The 14,481-nt window shown below is 38.1% G+C and overlaps 1 protein-coding gene across 3 annotated transcripts in view; it reads left to right on the plus strand.

Moving 5' to 3' along the window:
- Nucleotides 1-14,481, plus strand: part of PTPN22 (protein tyrosine phosphatase, non-receptor type 22 (lymphoid)) — a 58,001-nt gene that overhangs the window by 19,129 nt on the left and 24,391 nt on the right. For 2 of the 3 annotated variants that reach the window (XM_006865896.1, XM_006865897.1), the window contains exons 4-11: nucleotides 77-172; nucleotides 606-644; nucleotides 2,316-2,387; nucleotides 2,490-2,549; nucleotides 3,282-3,424; nucleotides 3,903-3,969; nucleotides 4,839-4,916; nucleotides 8,198-8,284. In XM_006865896.1, the coding sequence (XP_006865958.1) occupies nucleotides 77-172; nucleotides 606-644; nucleotides 2,316-2,387; nucleotides 2,490-2,549; nucleotides 3,282-3,424; nucleotides 3,903-3,969; nucleotides 4,839-4,916; nucleotides 8,198-8,284 (642 nt within the window). The remainder of the gene's footprint in view (nucleotides 1-76; nucleotides 173-605; nucleotides 645-2,315; nucleotides 2,388-2,489; nucleotides 2,550-3,281; nucleotides 3,425-3,902; nucleotides 3,970-4,838; nucleotides 4,917-8,197; nucleotides 8,285-14,481) is intronic. The other variant, XM_006865898.1, reaches the window with a different exon arrangement.

The following is a 14,481-nucleotide window of genomic DNA, read 5'->3' on the forward strand; positions in this document are numbered from 1 at the left end:
TATATATATATAGCATGAGACAAGAATAAGAAGGTATTATTTGTAGTCACCTTATGCAATTTCTGTTACTCTGTAGGGGGTTTATGGACCCAAGGCTTATATTGCCACCCAGGGTCCTTTGCCTACAACTGTCCAGGATTTCTGGAGGATGATTTGGGAATACAATGTCCTGGTAAGCGCAGAGTTGTTATTTCACTCTAGTTTTTAGGGATGGAGGGGGTACAGTATCAGGATATGTGACTGAAGTTTTTTGTCTAACTCAACCAATGTGTTTTGTTTTGTTTTGTTTTCCTGGGGAGTGGGGTTGTTGGCTGATGGAATTTCAGTGTTGTTCAAGGAAATGAAAGTTCTCACTTTGACAGCCTCATTTGGTAACAGGAAGTTAATTTACTGACATGAATAGAGAAGAGGGAAGTGGGAAAAAAAGAAGGAAGAGCAGGAGTAGCATTGTATCATTTATTAGTCTTTCTTTTTTTCCTTTGATTTTAAAATCAAACCAAACAAAACAGAAAAAGAAAGAAAGAACAATTAGCACTTCCTGGCTGTGGGTCTCATTCTCTAAATATAACAGATATTTAAGTTTCTCTATACATTTATCCCCCCAGATCATTATTATGGCATGCATGGAGTTTGAAATGGGGAAGGTGAGTTGCTTTCTGGTATCCATTTACCTAAAAGTAAAGGAAAGAAGAAAAAGGAGGGGAAAACTGGTAGTAGAACTTTACTTGTTAAGTGGTGTCGTGTGGGTTCTGACTCATAGAGACCCTTGTATAGGGTTTCCAAGGAGTGACTAATGAGCTTGAGCCATCGACCTTGGGGTTCAAACTGACCTTGTGGTCTAGTGCCACACCAGTTAGTGAGTGTAAAAATTATGTTAATGTTTGAGCATACCATGTGACTCTCCGGTCATTAAAAAAAAAAAACACAACAAGAACCCCTTTTGCCAGTCTTCCCAATAGTCTGTGTTTTAAAATACAAACTTAAAAATTTTAATGTTACAGTTCACGTTCCCATTTCCATTAGTCAGATACTTTTAACTGCCAGTCAGAGCTTCGAACTCTGCACTGCACCGCACAGCAGCCACTAGCCACAGGTGCCTTTGGAACACTTGAAATACGTCTAGTAGGACTAAAAAAATAGAATTTTAATGTTTTATTTCATTTTAATTATTTCAAAATTTAAACTGCTACTTAGAACGAACAGTTACTGGAAAACTCCTAAGTCTGTTTTGAACATGTTGGGTATGTGAATCTATTTGTTGCACTGAAAATTTATTAAATCTAAATAAAATCTTTCCAATGAACTATTTGAGGTTTGCTATAAACCTGGAAAAGGATGTCATGCTGGGTAAGATGGAGGGTCAGAGAAAAAGAGGAAGACCCCCAACGAGATGGATCGGCCAGGTGGCATCATTGATGGCATCGAGTGTGGCAGCGGTAATGAGGTTGGCCCAGGCTCGGACATTGTTTTGTTCTGCTGTGCATGGGGTCGCTATGAGTTGGTTCCGATTTGATGGCACCTGACAACAACAACAACAATAAATATAAAGGAGTCCTGGTGTGGCGCTGAGGGTCAATGTGCTGGACTGCAAGGTCAGTTTGAACCCCAAGGTTGGCGGGTTCAACCTCACCAGCTGCTCCTTGGAAACCCTATACAGAGTTGCTATGAGTCGGAACTGACTCGACAGCACTTAACATAAATATAAAAGAAGCACTAGATTTTAAAGACTTAGTGTAAAAATGTAAAGTATCCATTAACTTTTACATTGTTTACATCTTTTAAATTTTTGGACATATTGGATTCAGTTAGGTATATTGTTATAATTCACTTCACTTTTTCATTGTTTTTGAATGTGGCTATCAGAAATTCAAAATTACATGTGTGGTTTACATTATATTTCTAATGGACACCACTGTTGTAACCTACCTGACCTAATACTGTGCTATTCTGAGTTGATACAATTTCAATCATAACCAAGAAAACATGGTGCTTCATGTCAATTATATAACTTTGTCTTGGCACACATATGATTTTTGTTAGTCCTTTTAAAATATTGAGAAGAAATCAAAGCTTCTGGTATTTGCCATTTCAGACTTCCAGGTAGTCTGTATTATATGTATCCTTTAATATTTGTTTTCCCATGCTCTGGGATTTCCAGACCATGATGTTGGGAATGAAACTTAAGGAAGTAAGACGTTCCCTAACCTAAGGTGAAGGACATCGAGCTGAATTTGCTTTTGAATGAGGGGCTAGGTTGTTTTATCCAGAAGTGACTAGAATGGAGGGAAATCACTACATTCTACTTTGTGCAACAGAAAAAGTGTGAGCGCTACTGGGCTGAGCCAGGAGAGAAGCAACTACAGGTTGGCCCTTTCTCCGTATCCTGTGTGAGTATGTGCCTGTTCCCATTGTGGCTGAACAAAATTTCCAGGATTGAATTTGTAATGAATTTGTCTTTAGAAATAACATTTTCATCTTTTGCTTCTTAGGAAGTTGAAAAAAGAAAGTCTGATTACACAATCAGGACTCTAAAAGCCAAATTTAATGGTGTAAGTATAGATTGTTGTTGTTAAGTGCCGTATAGTCAGTATCGACTCATAGCGAGCCTGTATAGCATTTCTGGGGAGCAACTGGTAGATTTGAACAGCTGACCTTGTGGTTCAAACTGACCTCGTGGCCAGTGCTTATCCTACAGTACCACATCAGGACCAAAGAATAAGAGGGATAAACTAAAATGTCTTCATAGATCAGACATATGTGTGACTCAGGTTGAACTAGAGAGTATTGGGACCTTTGATGTCCTGGATAAGTCTTCATCATCAAAAGAGAATTTTGGTACAGCACTGTCCTCCCCAAACTTTGCCACACCATGGCACACATCTGCAGTAATAATAGTTGTAGGGTGAACAGAGGCTGCACAGTGAATAGAGGCTGGAGACCAACTCAAGAGCTCAGGCTTCCCTAGGTCCTGCCTAGTCTCTCCAAAAACCAAGGAATTTATTTAATATATCAGCATGCTTGTGGCCCATTTGAGGCGCACCCGATGGGAAGCTCTATCCTCATATTTACTTCCTCTTATGAGCAAGACAGATGGGGACAGTTCAACAATAAGTGACCTGACATCATTTTTTATTATACTCAGAAGGTCACTTCAGGAAATTAAAACAGCATCAATTACAAAAAGGATATAGATGCTATTTATTAAGTCAGAGTAATCTTGTGTCAGAATGAAACGGAGTTCTAAACTCGCACTCACCTTCTATTTTGGCTATCTTTTCTAGGAAACTCGAACTATCTACCAGTTTCATTATAAGAATTGGCCAGATCATGATGTGCCTTCTTCTATAGACCCTATTCTTGAGCTCATCTGGGATGTGCGTTGTTACCAAGTAGATGACAATGTCCCTATATGCATTCACTGCAGGTATGCTGCTGGTCTGACCCTTTACCCCAAACAGCACAGGTCAGTTTAGCTAGAACGTCTGATAAAACTGAAGAAAGACTCACTGTTAGACTATAAGTTACTAGGAGTACATAGTATATAAGTCTTTTTGCCATTTGATCCGATACGAATGAAGTTTAGAAATGAGAGTAATTACAAAGGAAACAACGTAGTAGAAACAAACTATATTAAATTTATCTTGAGCATTAAAGTCATGGTTTGTTTGTTTTTGATAAATTACTTGTGAACAGAACAGTTCTAGAGATTCTTGCTGTAAAGTGTTGCCTAGGATCTGTCCTGAGGTTCATTGTGGCATGTGACAATTAACAAACATGCATTGGAAAATGATAGAGCTTGGAAAATTCCATTGCCTCCAGCTTCTTCCTCTTCAAATATGCTAGCGAAAATTTCCAGTTTTGTTGTCAAAGATTCACCAGTTAAAAATGTTCTTTCATTTCAGTGCTGGCTGTGGAAGAACTGGTGTTATTTGTGCTATTGATTATACATGGATGTTGTTAAAAGATGGGGTGAGTTTCTCGCTGCTTTCACCTTAGGAATTGTTTCATCCCTCAAAATACCTATCTTCACAATTCATCTTTCCTAGAATATTAACCCACTTCCTCAGTCAGATGATTCAAATAGCTCCTAAGTCAGTCACTCTCAAAGTGCAGTCCGCAGACAAGCAGCATCATTTTTTTTTTTTCTGAGAACTTGTTAGGAATGCCAATTCTTGGGCCCGTACCTAGACTGTGTAAACCAGAAACTCTGAAAGCCCTATGGGCGATTCTGATACGTGCTAACATATAGTGTGTGTTTGTTGTTGTTATTGTGAAGTGCCATCGAGGCAGTTATGTATGACTCATAGCAATCCTGTATAGGGTTTCTGAGGAGCGGCTGGTGAGTTTGAACCATCGACCTTGTCTTCCAAACCAACGGTGTGGTCCAGTGCTTATCCTACAGTGCCACACCAGCACTGCTTTAGTAGATGGACTCAGTTTACTGCATTTAAATATAATGTTCCAGTCTATAAATCACTTAAAGTCTGGTAGGATATGGGAGGCTTTTGGAGCTACCTGTATTTCTTAAAACTCTTCATTCTTGGACTTCTACAGAACCTTCTCTTACAATGTAACTTTAGTTTCACATACTTGCACTCCACGTGAAACCACTCAGAAATTTTTCTTTACATTTTTCTAAGGAAATCACCAGGCTCTGAATCATGGTGCAAGCCATGAAAAATCTCTTTAGTTTAACAAATGCATTCATTGTCTGCTATTATCCCATGTTGGGGAAGCAGATGTCATGGCAGTATGACTATAAAAAGATGACAATAATTTATTAACAGAGATAGAACCAAAAGGAATAAGACTTTTTTCCCCCCCCTTTTATTTGGTAGATAATTCCTGAGAACTTCAATATTTTTAGTTTGATTCAGGAAATGCGGACACAGAGGACTTCATTTGTTCAAACTCAGGTATGGATTATGGTGGTTGCATCAGAACATGGGTCTGAGTCTTGCTCGCTAAGACATCCCAAACCAGCTAACTCCTCAGGTGTAATACCAGTTTACTAGAGAAAGCTTTCATCCATTCCCATTTCCTTTATGTAGCCCAATATTTTCCTTGTATTCCCTAACCCAGGTCAAATTCCTTGGATTCCTTATATTTAATTGTCCAGAAATCATTTAAAAAATACAATGTTTCTTACTTAGGAAGGATGATGAAAATAACTCAGCAAGATGTTTGACTTATTAGAAGGTAGTATAGCTGAGTTGGGTTACATTGAAATTTTGTGGTAATAAATCTATCTCTGAAGCTATAGAAAAGCCGAGATCTGTGATTTCTACTTCAGGAGGTGGTAAAAGAATCTGGAGTATACTGCCTAAGAGCTTATTTTAGAAAATATAGAAAAGTCTAAATGAAAACTTCCATAGCTCTATCAACTTAAAGATAATTATGGTTACTATTTTTCTAGTCTTGGTGCTTATTGTATGCATACTTTTTAAAAGCAGAATTACAAGTCCACACACTATATTGTTGTTGTTGTTAAGTACCGTGAAGTCAGTTCTGACTCATAGTGACCCTGCACAGGGTTTCTGAGGCTGCAAATCTTCACAGGAGCAGAAAGTCTCATCTTTCTCCCATAGAACAGCTGGTAGTTTTGAACTGCCAACCTTGAGGTTAGCAGCCCAATTTGTAACCACTACGCTACCAGAGCTCCTTACATACTATATACAAGTATGTAAAATGTTATGTCCAGTTCATAATCTATTCATCAACCCTAGACTGCCCACACTTTTTCATTCCATTGTTGTTGTTAAGTGTCATCAAGTCTGTTCTGACTCATAGCGACCCTGTATAGGGTTTCCAAGGAGTGAATGGTGGGTTGGAACTACTGACCTTGCGATCCAGTGCATTATTCTGCAGTACCATACCAGGACTCTGTTAGAAATGTTCTTTGCCTTGCTTCACGAAGTCCAGCTCAGGTTCTGCCTCAGAGGTGCAACATTCTCAGTCCAAATCTCTCACATTGTTCATTTCCCCTATATGGGGTTAAAATTAACACCATTAATTTTATCCACATCCTTAAGACAGAATTTAGCATTCATCCATCGATTTGTTTTCCTCAAACATTTACTAATGTTTATTATGTAACAGGCACTTTTGCATTAGCTTGTTAGAATGATTTTTTTTTTTACTACTTAAATAGTCAGACCTAAAGTGCTTAAAGTACATACAGATGAACTTGCATAGTTCATTAGAGATAAAACAATTGCCAGAGGAAGTTCAGATATTTTAATCTAGATATTATAAATTCAGAGGAAAAATGGAGGAGTTGTTATAATGTAAACCTGTCTATTTGGCCCACACAGGTTTTCCACTAATAGTGGAAAAAAAAAATGATTGTTTTTCATGTGTTGACTGTAGGTGTTTTCTATATTCAATCTGTGTGGGGGAAAGTTTATATGAGACGAAAGCATTGGCTGGGTTAGTACTGTCAGACTTCAAAGGAGGCTGATCCATGTAAATGTATGAGGATTCCAGGAAGTGTACCAGCTACTGTAAAATATTAAATTGTGATTTTAAATTAATAAATAATACCATAGGCCATTTCAGAAATATTCTGTTGCAGAGCAATTTTGAAGAACTAGAAGGCAGCTGAAACCATTTGAAATTTGCCTTTACATTTTGGCATTATTAAAGACCAGATGAACCAATATCTTAACAGTTGTAGCTGCTTTTTCTGATACTGCTCTAGCCAGGAAATGGCACTATAACCAGAGGAGTGCTTCCTGTTTGATTTTTCTCTTAAAAAAAAAAAAAAAAATTTTTTTTTTTTTTTTAAAAGAGTGTAACAATGGCTATGTTGGCTGATAGAGACTCTGCATTGTTCTTTTGCTATAGTTATCTTTGGAATAAGTTGTACTTTATTTGTGTAAGATTGTATAAAGTGACAAGGAGAATCCTGAATAAGCCCACTTAGTTGAAAAATAGATCCAAAACCAAATGCTTAAATAAACATAGAAACAAGAAAGGAGCAGTAGAAAATCATAAACTTTGTAATAGTAGAGATCTCATTTCTCTACAGTGAAAATCCTTTATATTCACAAATTTCCACACCCTATTCAGTTGTCAGTCGCTGGAGAGGGATAGCATGTTTAGTAGGGTGGAGGGTCAGAGAAAAAGAGGAAGACCCTGAGCGAGATGGATTGACAAAGTAGCAGTATTGATGGACTCAAGCGTGGCAACGATAGTAAGGTTGGCCCAGGATCGGGCAGTGTTTCGTTCTGCTGTGCATAAGATTGCTATGAGTTGGTACCAACTTGATGGTGGTACCTAACAGCAACAACATTCAGTTGTCTATTTTTCTTTGGTATCTTGTTGTGGGCCTTCAAGTCAGTTCCGACTCAGAAACACTGTATAGGGTTTCTGAGAGCAGCTGGTAGGTTTGAACTGCCAACCTTGAGGTTACCTACCTGTCTAGTGCTGATCCTACAGAGCTTGTAAAGGTCAAGTTATATAATACATAACTGAGGCAGTCTATTCTGCATCAGCACTGGACAGCAGTTCAAATCTACCAGCTGCTCCTTAGAAACCCTATGCAGGGTCGCTATAGTTGGAACCGATTCGACAGCACTTAATAACAACAACATTCTATATCAACCAAACCCGATTTCCTTTTTTTTTCTAGAGAAGATGGAGGTGACTTATAGAAAAATAATTACAGGACGAAATAGAAATTTTTTTTTAATGCAAGCAAGGCAAGATAATGACGACTGAGGAAAAGATAAACCAGAAAATGGGATTAGAAATATTAAAAAAAAAAAAAAAACATGCCACAAACCCTGTACATTAGCTAGAGGTAGATCAAATACTTGGCTATTTTATAACATAGTAAAAGCACTTTAAAATCTCAAGATGGAGCCAATTATGCCTCATGGCAAACACATGTGTGTCAGAGGAGACCTGCGCTTCATGGGGTTTTCAGTGACTGAGTTTTCGGAAATAAATCAGAAGGCCTTTCTTCTGAGGTGCCGCTGAGTAGACTCAAACCTCCAACCTTTTGGTTAGCAGTCAAACACATTAACTATTTGCATTACCCAGGGCCTCCACATAAATATAAAGCACTGTTACTACACTAGGGGTGATGCTCCTTTCAGATTTGCTCTAGTAAGATTTGGTTGGTATTTACATTTTTGAAATCTGGTTCAGTAACTCACCAAAATGTCTTTTCTTTTGTTGTGATGCTCTTCAGGATCAGTATGAGCTGGTCTACAATGCTATCTTAGAACTATTTAAGAGACAGACGGATATTTTCAAGAACAAACACATTGGAACAAAGGTAACATTTAACTTTGATGCTTTGCCAATCGTTTTTCCATATTTGCTTTTAGTCTTAGGATCTCAGATTAGTTGCAAAACTTAAGCTTTTACCTATGGTGAACTTGAAATCATGATTAACTTGGAGTGTCGAGTGTACAGGAAATTGCACTGAATCTTTCCTGTGGAGGAATGAGAATAGCTATAGCAACTGAACACAGTGAGAGGAATCAATTTACCTGATTTCAAGATTTATTATATAGCACAGTAATCAAGGAGTCCTGGTGTGGCGCTGTGGGTTAGTGTGCTGGACTGCAAAGTTTGTTTGAACCACAAGGTCAGCAGTTCAAACTCACCAGCTGTTCTTTGGAAACCCTATATAGGGTCGCTATGCATCGGAATCGACTCAGTGGCACTTAACAACAACAACAACACAGTAAACAAGGCTATATGGTATTGATAAAGGAATCACTACATAGATAAACAGACCAGAACAGAAAATTCAGAAATAGAGCCATACAAATATGCCCAACTGATTTTTGATGAAAGTACAAAACAAAAACAAAAAACCTCAATGAATTAACAATCTTGTCAACAAATGGTGCTGGAGCAACTAGACATCTATATGCAAAAAAAGATTAACTTCATAAAACATGAAAAAAAAAAAAGATTAACTTCAACTTAAATATAGCATCTTATATAAAAGTTGGAGTTCTGGTGTGGTGCTGTAGGATTAGCATTGGATGGCAAACCACAAAATTAGCAGTTCAAACCCACCAGTTGCTCCTTGGAAACCCTATGAGTTGGAATTGACTCAATGACACTTAACAACAATAATACAAAAGTTAGGAGTCCTGGTGTGGTGCTGTAGGATAAGCTACGGACTTCTAACCACAAGGTCAGCAGTTCAAACCCATCAGGCACTGGAAACCCTACACAGAGTCACTATGAGTTAAAATTGACTTGACTGTACTTAAAAACAATACAAAAGTTAATTTTAAATGGATCGCAGGCTTAAATGCAAAACTATAAAACTTATAGAAAAAAACAAAAAGGAGAAAACCTTTGGGATCTAGTACTAGGCAAAGAGCTCTTATATCATGACACCTAAGGAAAAATAGATAGATTGAAGACAGACTGTGTAGTGTGGGAAAAAATATTTGCAAACCACATATCTGACAAAGGGCTAGTTTTAAAAGTATATATGAATATATAACTGTCAAAACTGAGCAATAAAAAAAAGCAAACAATCCTATGAGAAAACAGGCAAAGGACATTAAGAGAAATTTCAATGAAGATGATCCGCAAATGGAAAATTAACACATGAAAAGACATTGAACATCATTAGCCATTAGGAAAATGCAAATTAAAACCACAATGAGATATCATTACACATCTATCACAATGAATAAAATTAAAAGTAGGATAAGCACTGGACTGCTAACCACAAGGTTCGCAGTTCAAACCCACCATCAGCTCCTTGAAAACCTTATGCAAGGTCACGATGAGTCAGAACCTACTTGACTGCAATTAACAACAACAGTGACAAAGTGCTGGATATAGAAACTGGATGACTCACCTATTTCTTGGAATCTAAAATATTATGTATTATTTTTCTTCCCATGAGGCTAGAGAAGCATATCTGACATCTGAACTGTTAACATAGCATAGTTTAAATAATGATTTTTAGAGGAAATTTTAATTGAATTTACTGATTATCATATTTTAAGAACTGTTATAAATTTCATATGTAATCTACTCAAAAATTCTATAAATGCATACTATTACCCAAATATCCATCAACTGATGAATGTGGTGGTTGTGTGCCATCGAGTCAGTTCTGACTTATAACAATCCTGCATAGGGTTTCCCCAGGCTATAAGTCTTTACAGGAGCAGAAAGCCTCTGTTTTCTCCCAAAGAGTGGCTGATAGATTTGAACTGTTGACCTTCAGTTAGAAGCCCAACTCATAACCCAATATTCTACCACAGCTCCTTAATTTATAACTAAATCAATAAAATACTATATATCCTTACAATGGAATATTATTTGACAATAAAATTAATGAAGTGTTGGTATACACTACAACATGGATGAATCTTGAAAACAATTGCTAAGTAAAAGAAGACAGGCATCAAAGACTACATATATATTGTATGTTTTCATATTACTTTAGGTAAACTGTCCAGGATAGGCAAGTCTGTAGAGACAAGGTAGGTTAGTGGTAAGACAAAGTAGGGCTATGGTAAGGATCCCTGGTGACTCAGTGGGTTGCTAACCTAAAAGATCGTCAGATCAAACCCACCAGCTCTCACTGGAGAAAGATAAGACTGTCTGCTCTCCATTTTTTTTTTTTTTTAAGTTTTTATTGTGAATTGAATGAAAGTTTACAGGGAAGATCATCAGTTTTACATTCAACAAATCATATACTTTGTTTCATTATAATCCCCTCCATGTACCATCTGTTAACGATGTTTCGAATATTCATTTTAGCTCTTTAAAAAAAAAAAAAACCCACTCAGGCATATATAATAATTTAAACCACCAAAGGGCACATTCTGTAAGTCTGCCTCCTGGCCACCAGCTCTCTAGAGTCCTCAGCTGCTCCCTTTCTCCACGTCCCCATCTCTGCCTCCATTTCTGGTGTTGCTGCTCCTCTGGATAAGGTCTCACATTCCACTTGTGCTCTTGATGATCCTAGGGTCCTTTGTTTCTGGACTGTAAGATTAACTGCTTCCCCATTTTTGTTACAAAACGTCTACCTTTACAATTGTGACAGTCACAGTTAATCATAACAATTACTCACTATTGAATCATAAGAATCTTATCCCCATCTTTTTTTACCAGACCCATCTAGACAAGATGAAAACTATTCAGTGGGGACTCTATCTTCCCCCACATACCCTTAAACTAAATTCCCTTTTGGAACCTTGTAAGCCAGTCACGTCAAGCCTTTATTATCCCCTCATTTAAAGGAGCTCTGGTAGCATAGTGGTTACGAATCAGGCTGCAAACCGCAAGGTCAGCAGTTCAAAACTACCAGCTGCTCCATGGGAGAAAGATGAGGCTTTCTGCTCCCGTAAAGATTTACAGCCTCGGAGACCCTGCACAGGGTCGCTATGGGTCAGAATCGACTCGACGGCACTTAACAACATAACAACATTTTAGGTAGCCAATGTCTAAGTTGCCTGTGCTCTCCATTTTGTAGAGGGAAACTGAGACTCAAATAGTTGGTTTACAGTCTCAAAACTGGCAAGACATGGAGCTAGAACCCAAATCTAGATTCTTTTGATTCACGGCTATAAAGCTTTATGAAAGCAGAAAATCTCATCTTTCTCCCAAGCAGTGACGGTTAGATTTGAACTGCTGACCATATGGTTAGCAGCCCAGCTTGAAATCCACTATGCTACCATGACTCTTTAGCTATTGTTGTTGCTGTTTTGTTGTTAGATGCCATTGAGTCTGTACCGACCCATAACGACCTTATGCACAGCAGAATGAAATACTGCCCGGTCCTGGGTCAACCTCATTACTGTTGCCACGCTTGAGCCCATTGCTGCTGCCACTGTGCCAGTCCATCTTGTTGGGGGTCTTCATCTTTTTGGCCGACCCTCCACTTTATCAAATATGGTGCCCTTCTATAGGGACTGGTCCCTTACGATAAAATGTCTCGTCATCCTGGCAATACTATTGATTTGTTCTTCTGGCAGTCCGTAGTATTTTTTATATTCTTCTCCAGCACCATAACTCAGATGCATCAATTCTTCTGTGATCTTCCCTATTTGTTGTCCAACTTGCACACACATTTTGTTGTTGTTGTTAAGAACCGTGGAGTCGGTTCTGACTCATAGTGACCCTGCACAGGGTTTCCAAGGCTATAAATGTTTACAGGAGCAGAACGCCTCATCTTTCTCCTGTGGAACTGCTGGTAGTTTCGAACTGCTGGCCTTGAGCAGCCCAACTCGTAACCACTACGCTACCAGAGCTCCTTTGCACATGCATAGGAGGCTATTATCAGGCGCACCTTAGTCCTTAACCTGACAGCTTTCCTCTTGAACACTTTCAAGAGGTCTTCTGCAGTAGATTTGCTTAATACATCATTTGATTTCTTGACTTCTGCTTTCATGAGTGTTGATGGTGGATCCAAGGAAAAGGAAGTCTTTGATAACTTCAAACTTTTCTCCATTTATCATGATGTTATTTACTGGTCCAGTGGTGAAGATATTTTTCTTTTTATATGGAGGTCTTTGATCTTCACCAGTAGATATTTTAAGTCCTCTTTGTTTCCAGCAAGTAAGGTGGTATCATCTGCATATCCCAAGTTGTTAATCAGTGTTCCTCCAATCCTGATGCCATGTTCTTTATATAATCTAGCGTCTCGGATTATTTGTTCAGTATACAGATTGAATAAATATGATGAAAGACTATAAACCTGGTGCACACCTTTATTGATTTTAAACCACATTTATCCCCTTGTTCAATGAGTTCTAGTAGCATAGTGGATTAAGAGTTGGGTTGCTAACTGCAAGGTCAACAGTTCAAAACTACCAACTACCCTTCGGGAGAGAAAGATGAGCTTTTCTACTCCCATAAAGGTTTACCACCTCGGAAACCCTATGTTGTTTTTAAGCGCCATCGAGTTGGTTCTAACTCATAGTGACCTTGTATAGGGTTTCCAAGGAGCAGCTGATGAGTTTGAACCACGAATCATGTGGTTCAAACCAACCATGCGGTTCAAACCAACCTTGTGATCCAGTGCTTATTTTATAGCACCACAAGTTCCCTATAGTCAGAATTGACGCCACAGCACATATCCACCAACCAACCATCACCTTTTTCTAGTTTAACAACTAGCTGACTCTTGGTCTATGTACAGGTTCCTCATAATCACAATGAAGAGTTCTGGAATGCCCATTCTTTATAACGTTATCAATAGCCTGTCACGATCCATAGAGTTGAAAGCCTTTAAAAAGATATTTGTGGTGAAGAAGCCATTGGTCTTGAAAAATTCTATCATGCAATCTTCAGCATCATTTCTATCACCAAGGCCATATTTTCCAACTAATGATCATTCCTCTTTGTTTCCAACCTTGAAATTCCAATCACCAGTAATTATCAATACATCTTGATTACATGCTTGGTCAATTACTAATTGAAGAAGTTATTAAAATTCTTCAATTTCATCATCACTGGCTTTATTGGTTGGTGCATAAATTTGAATAATAGTGTTATGAACTGGTCTTCCTTGTAAGCATATGGATATTATCCTATCACAGACAGCACTGTACTTCAAGATAGATCTTGAAATGTTCTTTTTGTTAATGAATACAATGTCATTCCTCTTTAGTTTGTCATTCTTGGCATAGAAAACCATATGATTGTGAGATCCAAAGTCCATTTCAGCTCAGTAATGCATAAGATATTGATCTTTATGCATTCTGTTCATTATTTAATAACTTCTAGTTTTCCTAGAATAATACTTTGTACATTCTATGTTCTTATTATTAATGGATGTTTGCAGCTGTTCCTCCTCATTTTGAGTTATATCCCAAAATAAAGGTCCTGAAAGCTTTACTCCATAGTCAACTGTCCTCTGAGGAGTCAGATCTTGCCAGGTCTTACTTTAATGCTTTCCAACATGAGGGACTCATTTTCAGGCACTATTTATCTGGCAATGTTCCACTGTTACAATAAGGTTTTCAATGATTTAACATTCAGAAGTAGTCTGTCTCTCCTTCTTCCAACTCTTAGTCTGGAAGCTCAGCTGAAACCTGTCCATCATGGGTGCCCCTGCTAGTATTTAAAATACCATTGGCATAGCTTCCAGCATCACAGCAACACGCAAGCCACCAAAGAATGATACACTGTCAGACTTGTAGCAACCCTATATAGAGTTTCTGAGACTGTAAATCTTTTTACAGTTGACAGCCTCATCTTTATCCCACAGAATTTATGGTTTTGAACCAGCTGACATTGTGGTTACCAGTCCAGTGCTTATCCTATAAGGCTCCTTATTAGTAAGAAGATTAGGTACTAACTTTATAAATTAAGCAAATTTAATCATTTAATTTATTATTGTTGTTGTTGTTGTTAGGTGCCATCGAGTCAGCACCGACTCATAGCGACCTTATGCACAGCAGAATAAAACAATGTCCGATCCTGGGCCAACCTCATTATTGTTGCCACGCTTGAGTCCACCGACGCTGCCACCTGGCCAAT

This window comes from Chrysochloris asiatica, unplaced genomic scaffold, assembly GCF_000296735.1.
Source record: "Chrysochloris asiatica unplaced genomic scaffold, ChrAsi1.0 scaffold00085, whole genome shotgun sequence".
NCBI classification, from domain to species: Eukaryota; Metazoa; Chordata; class Mammalia; order Afrosoricida; family Chrysochloridae; genus Chrysochloris; species Chrysochloris asiatica.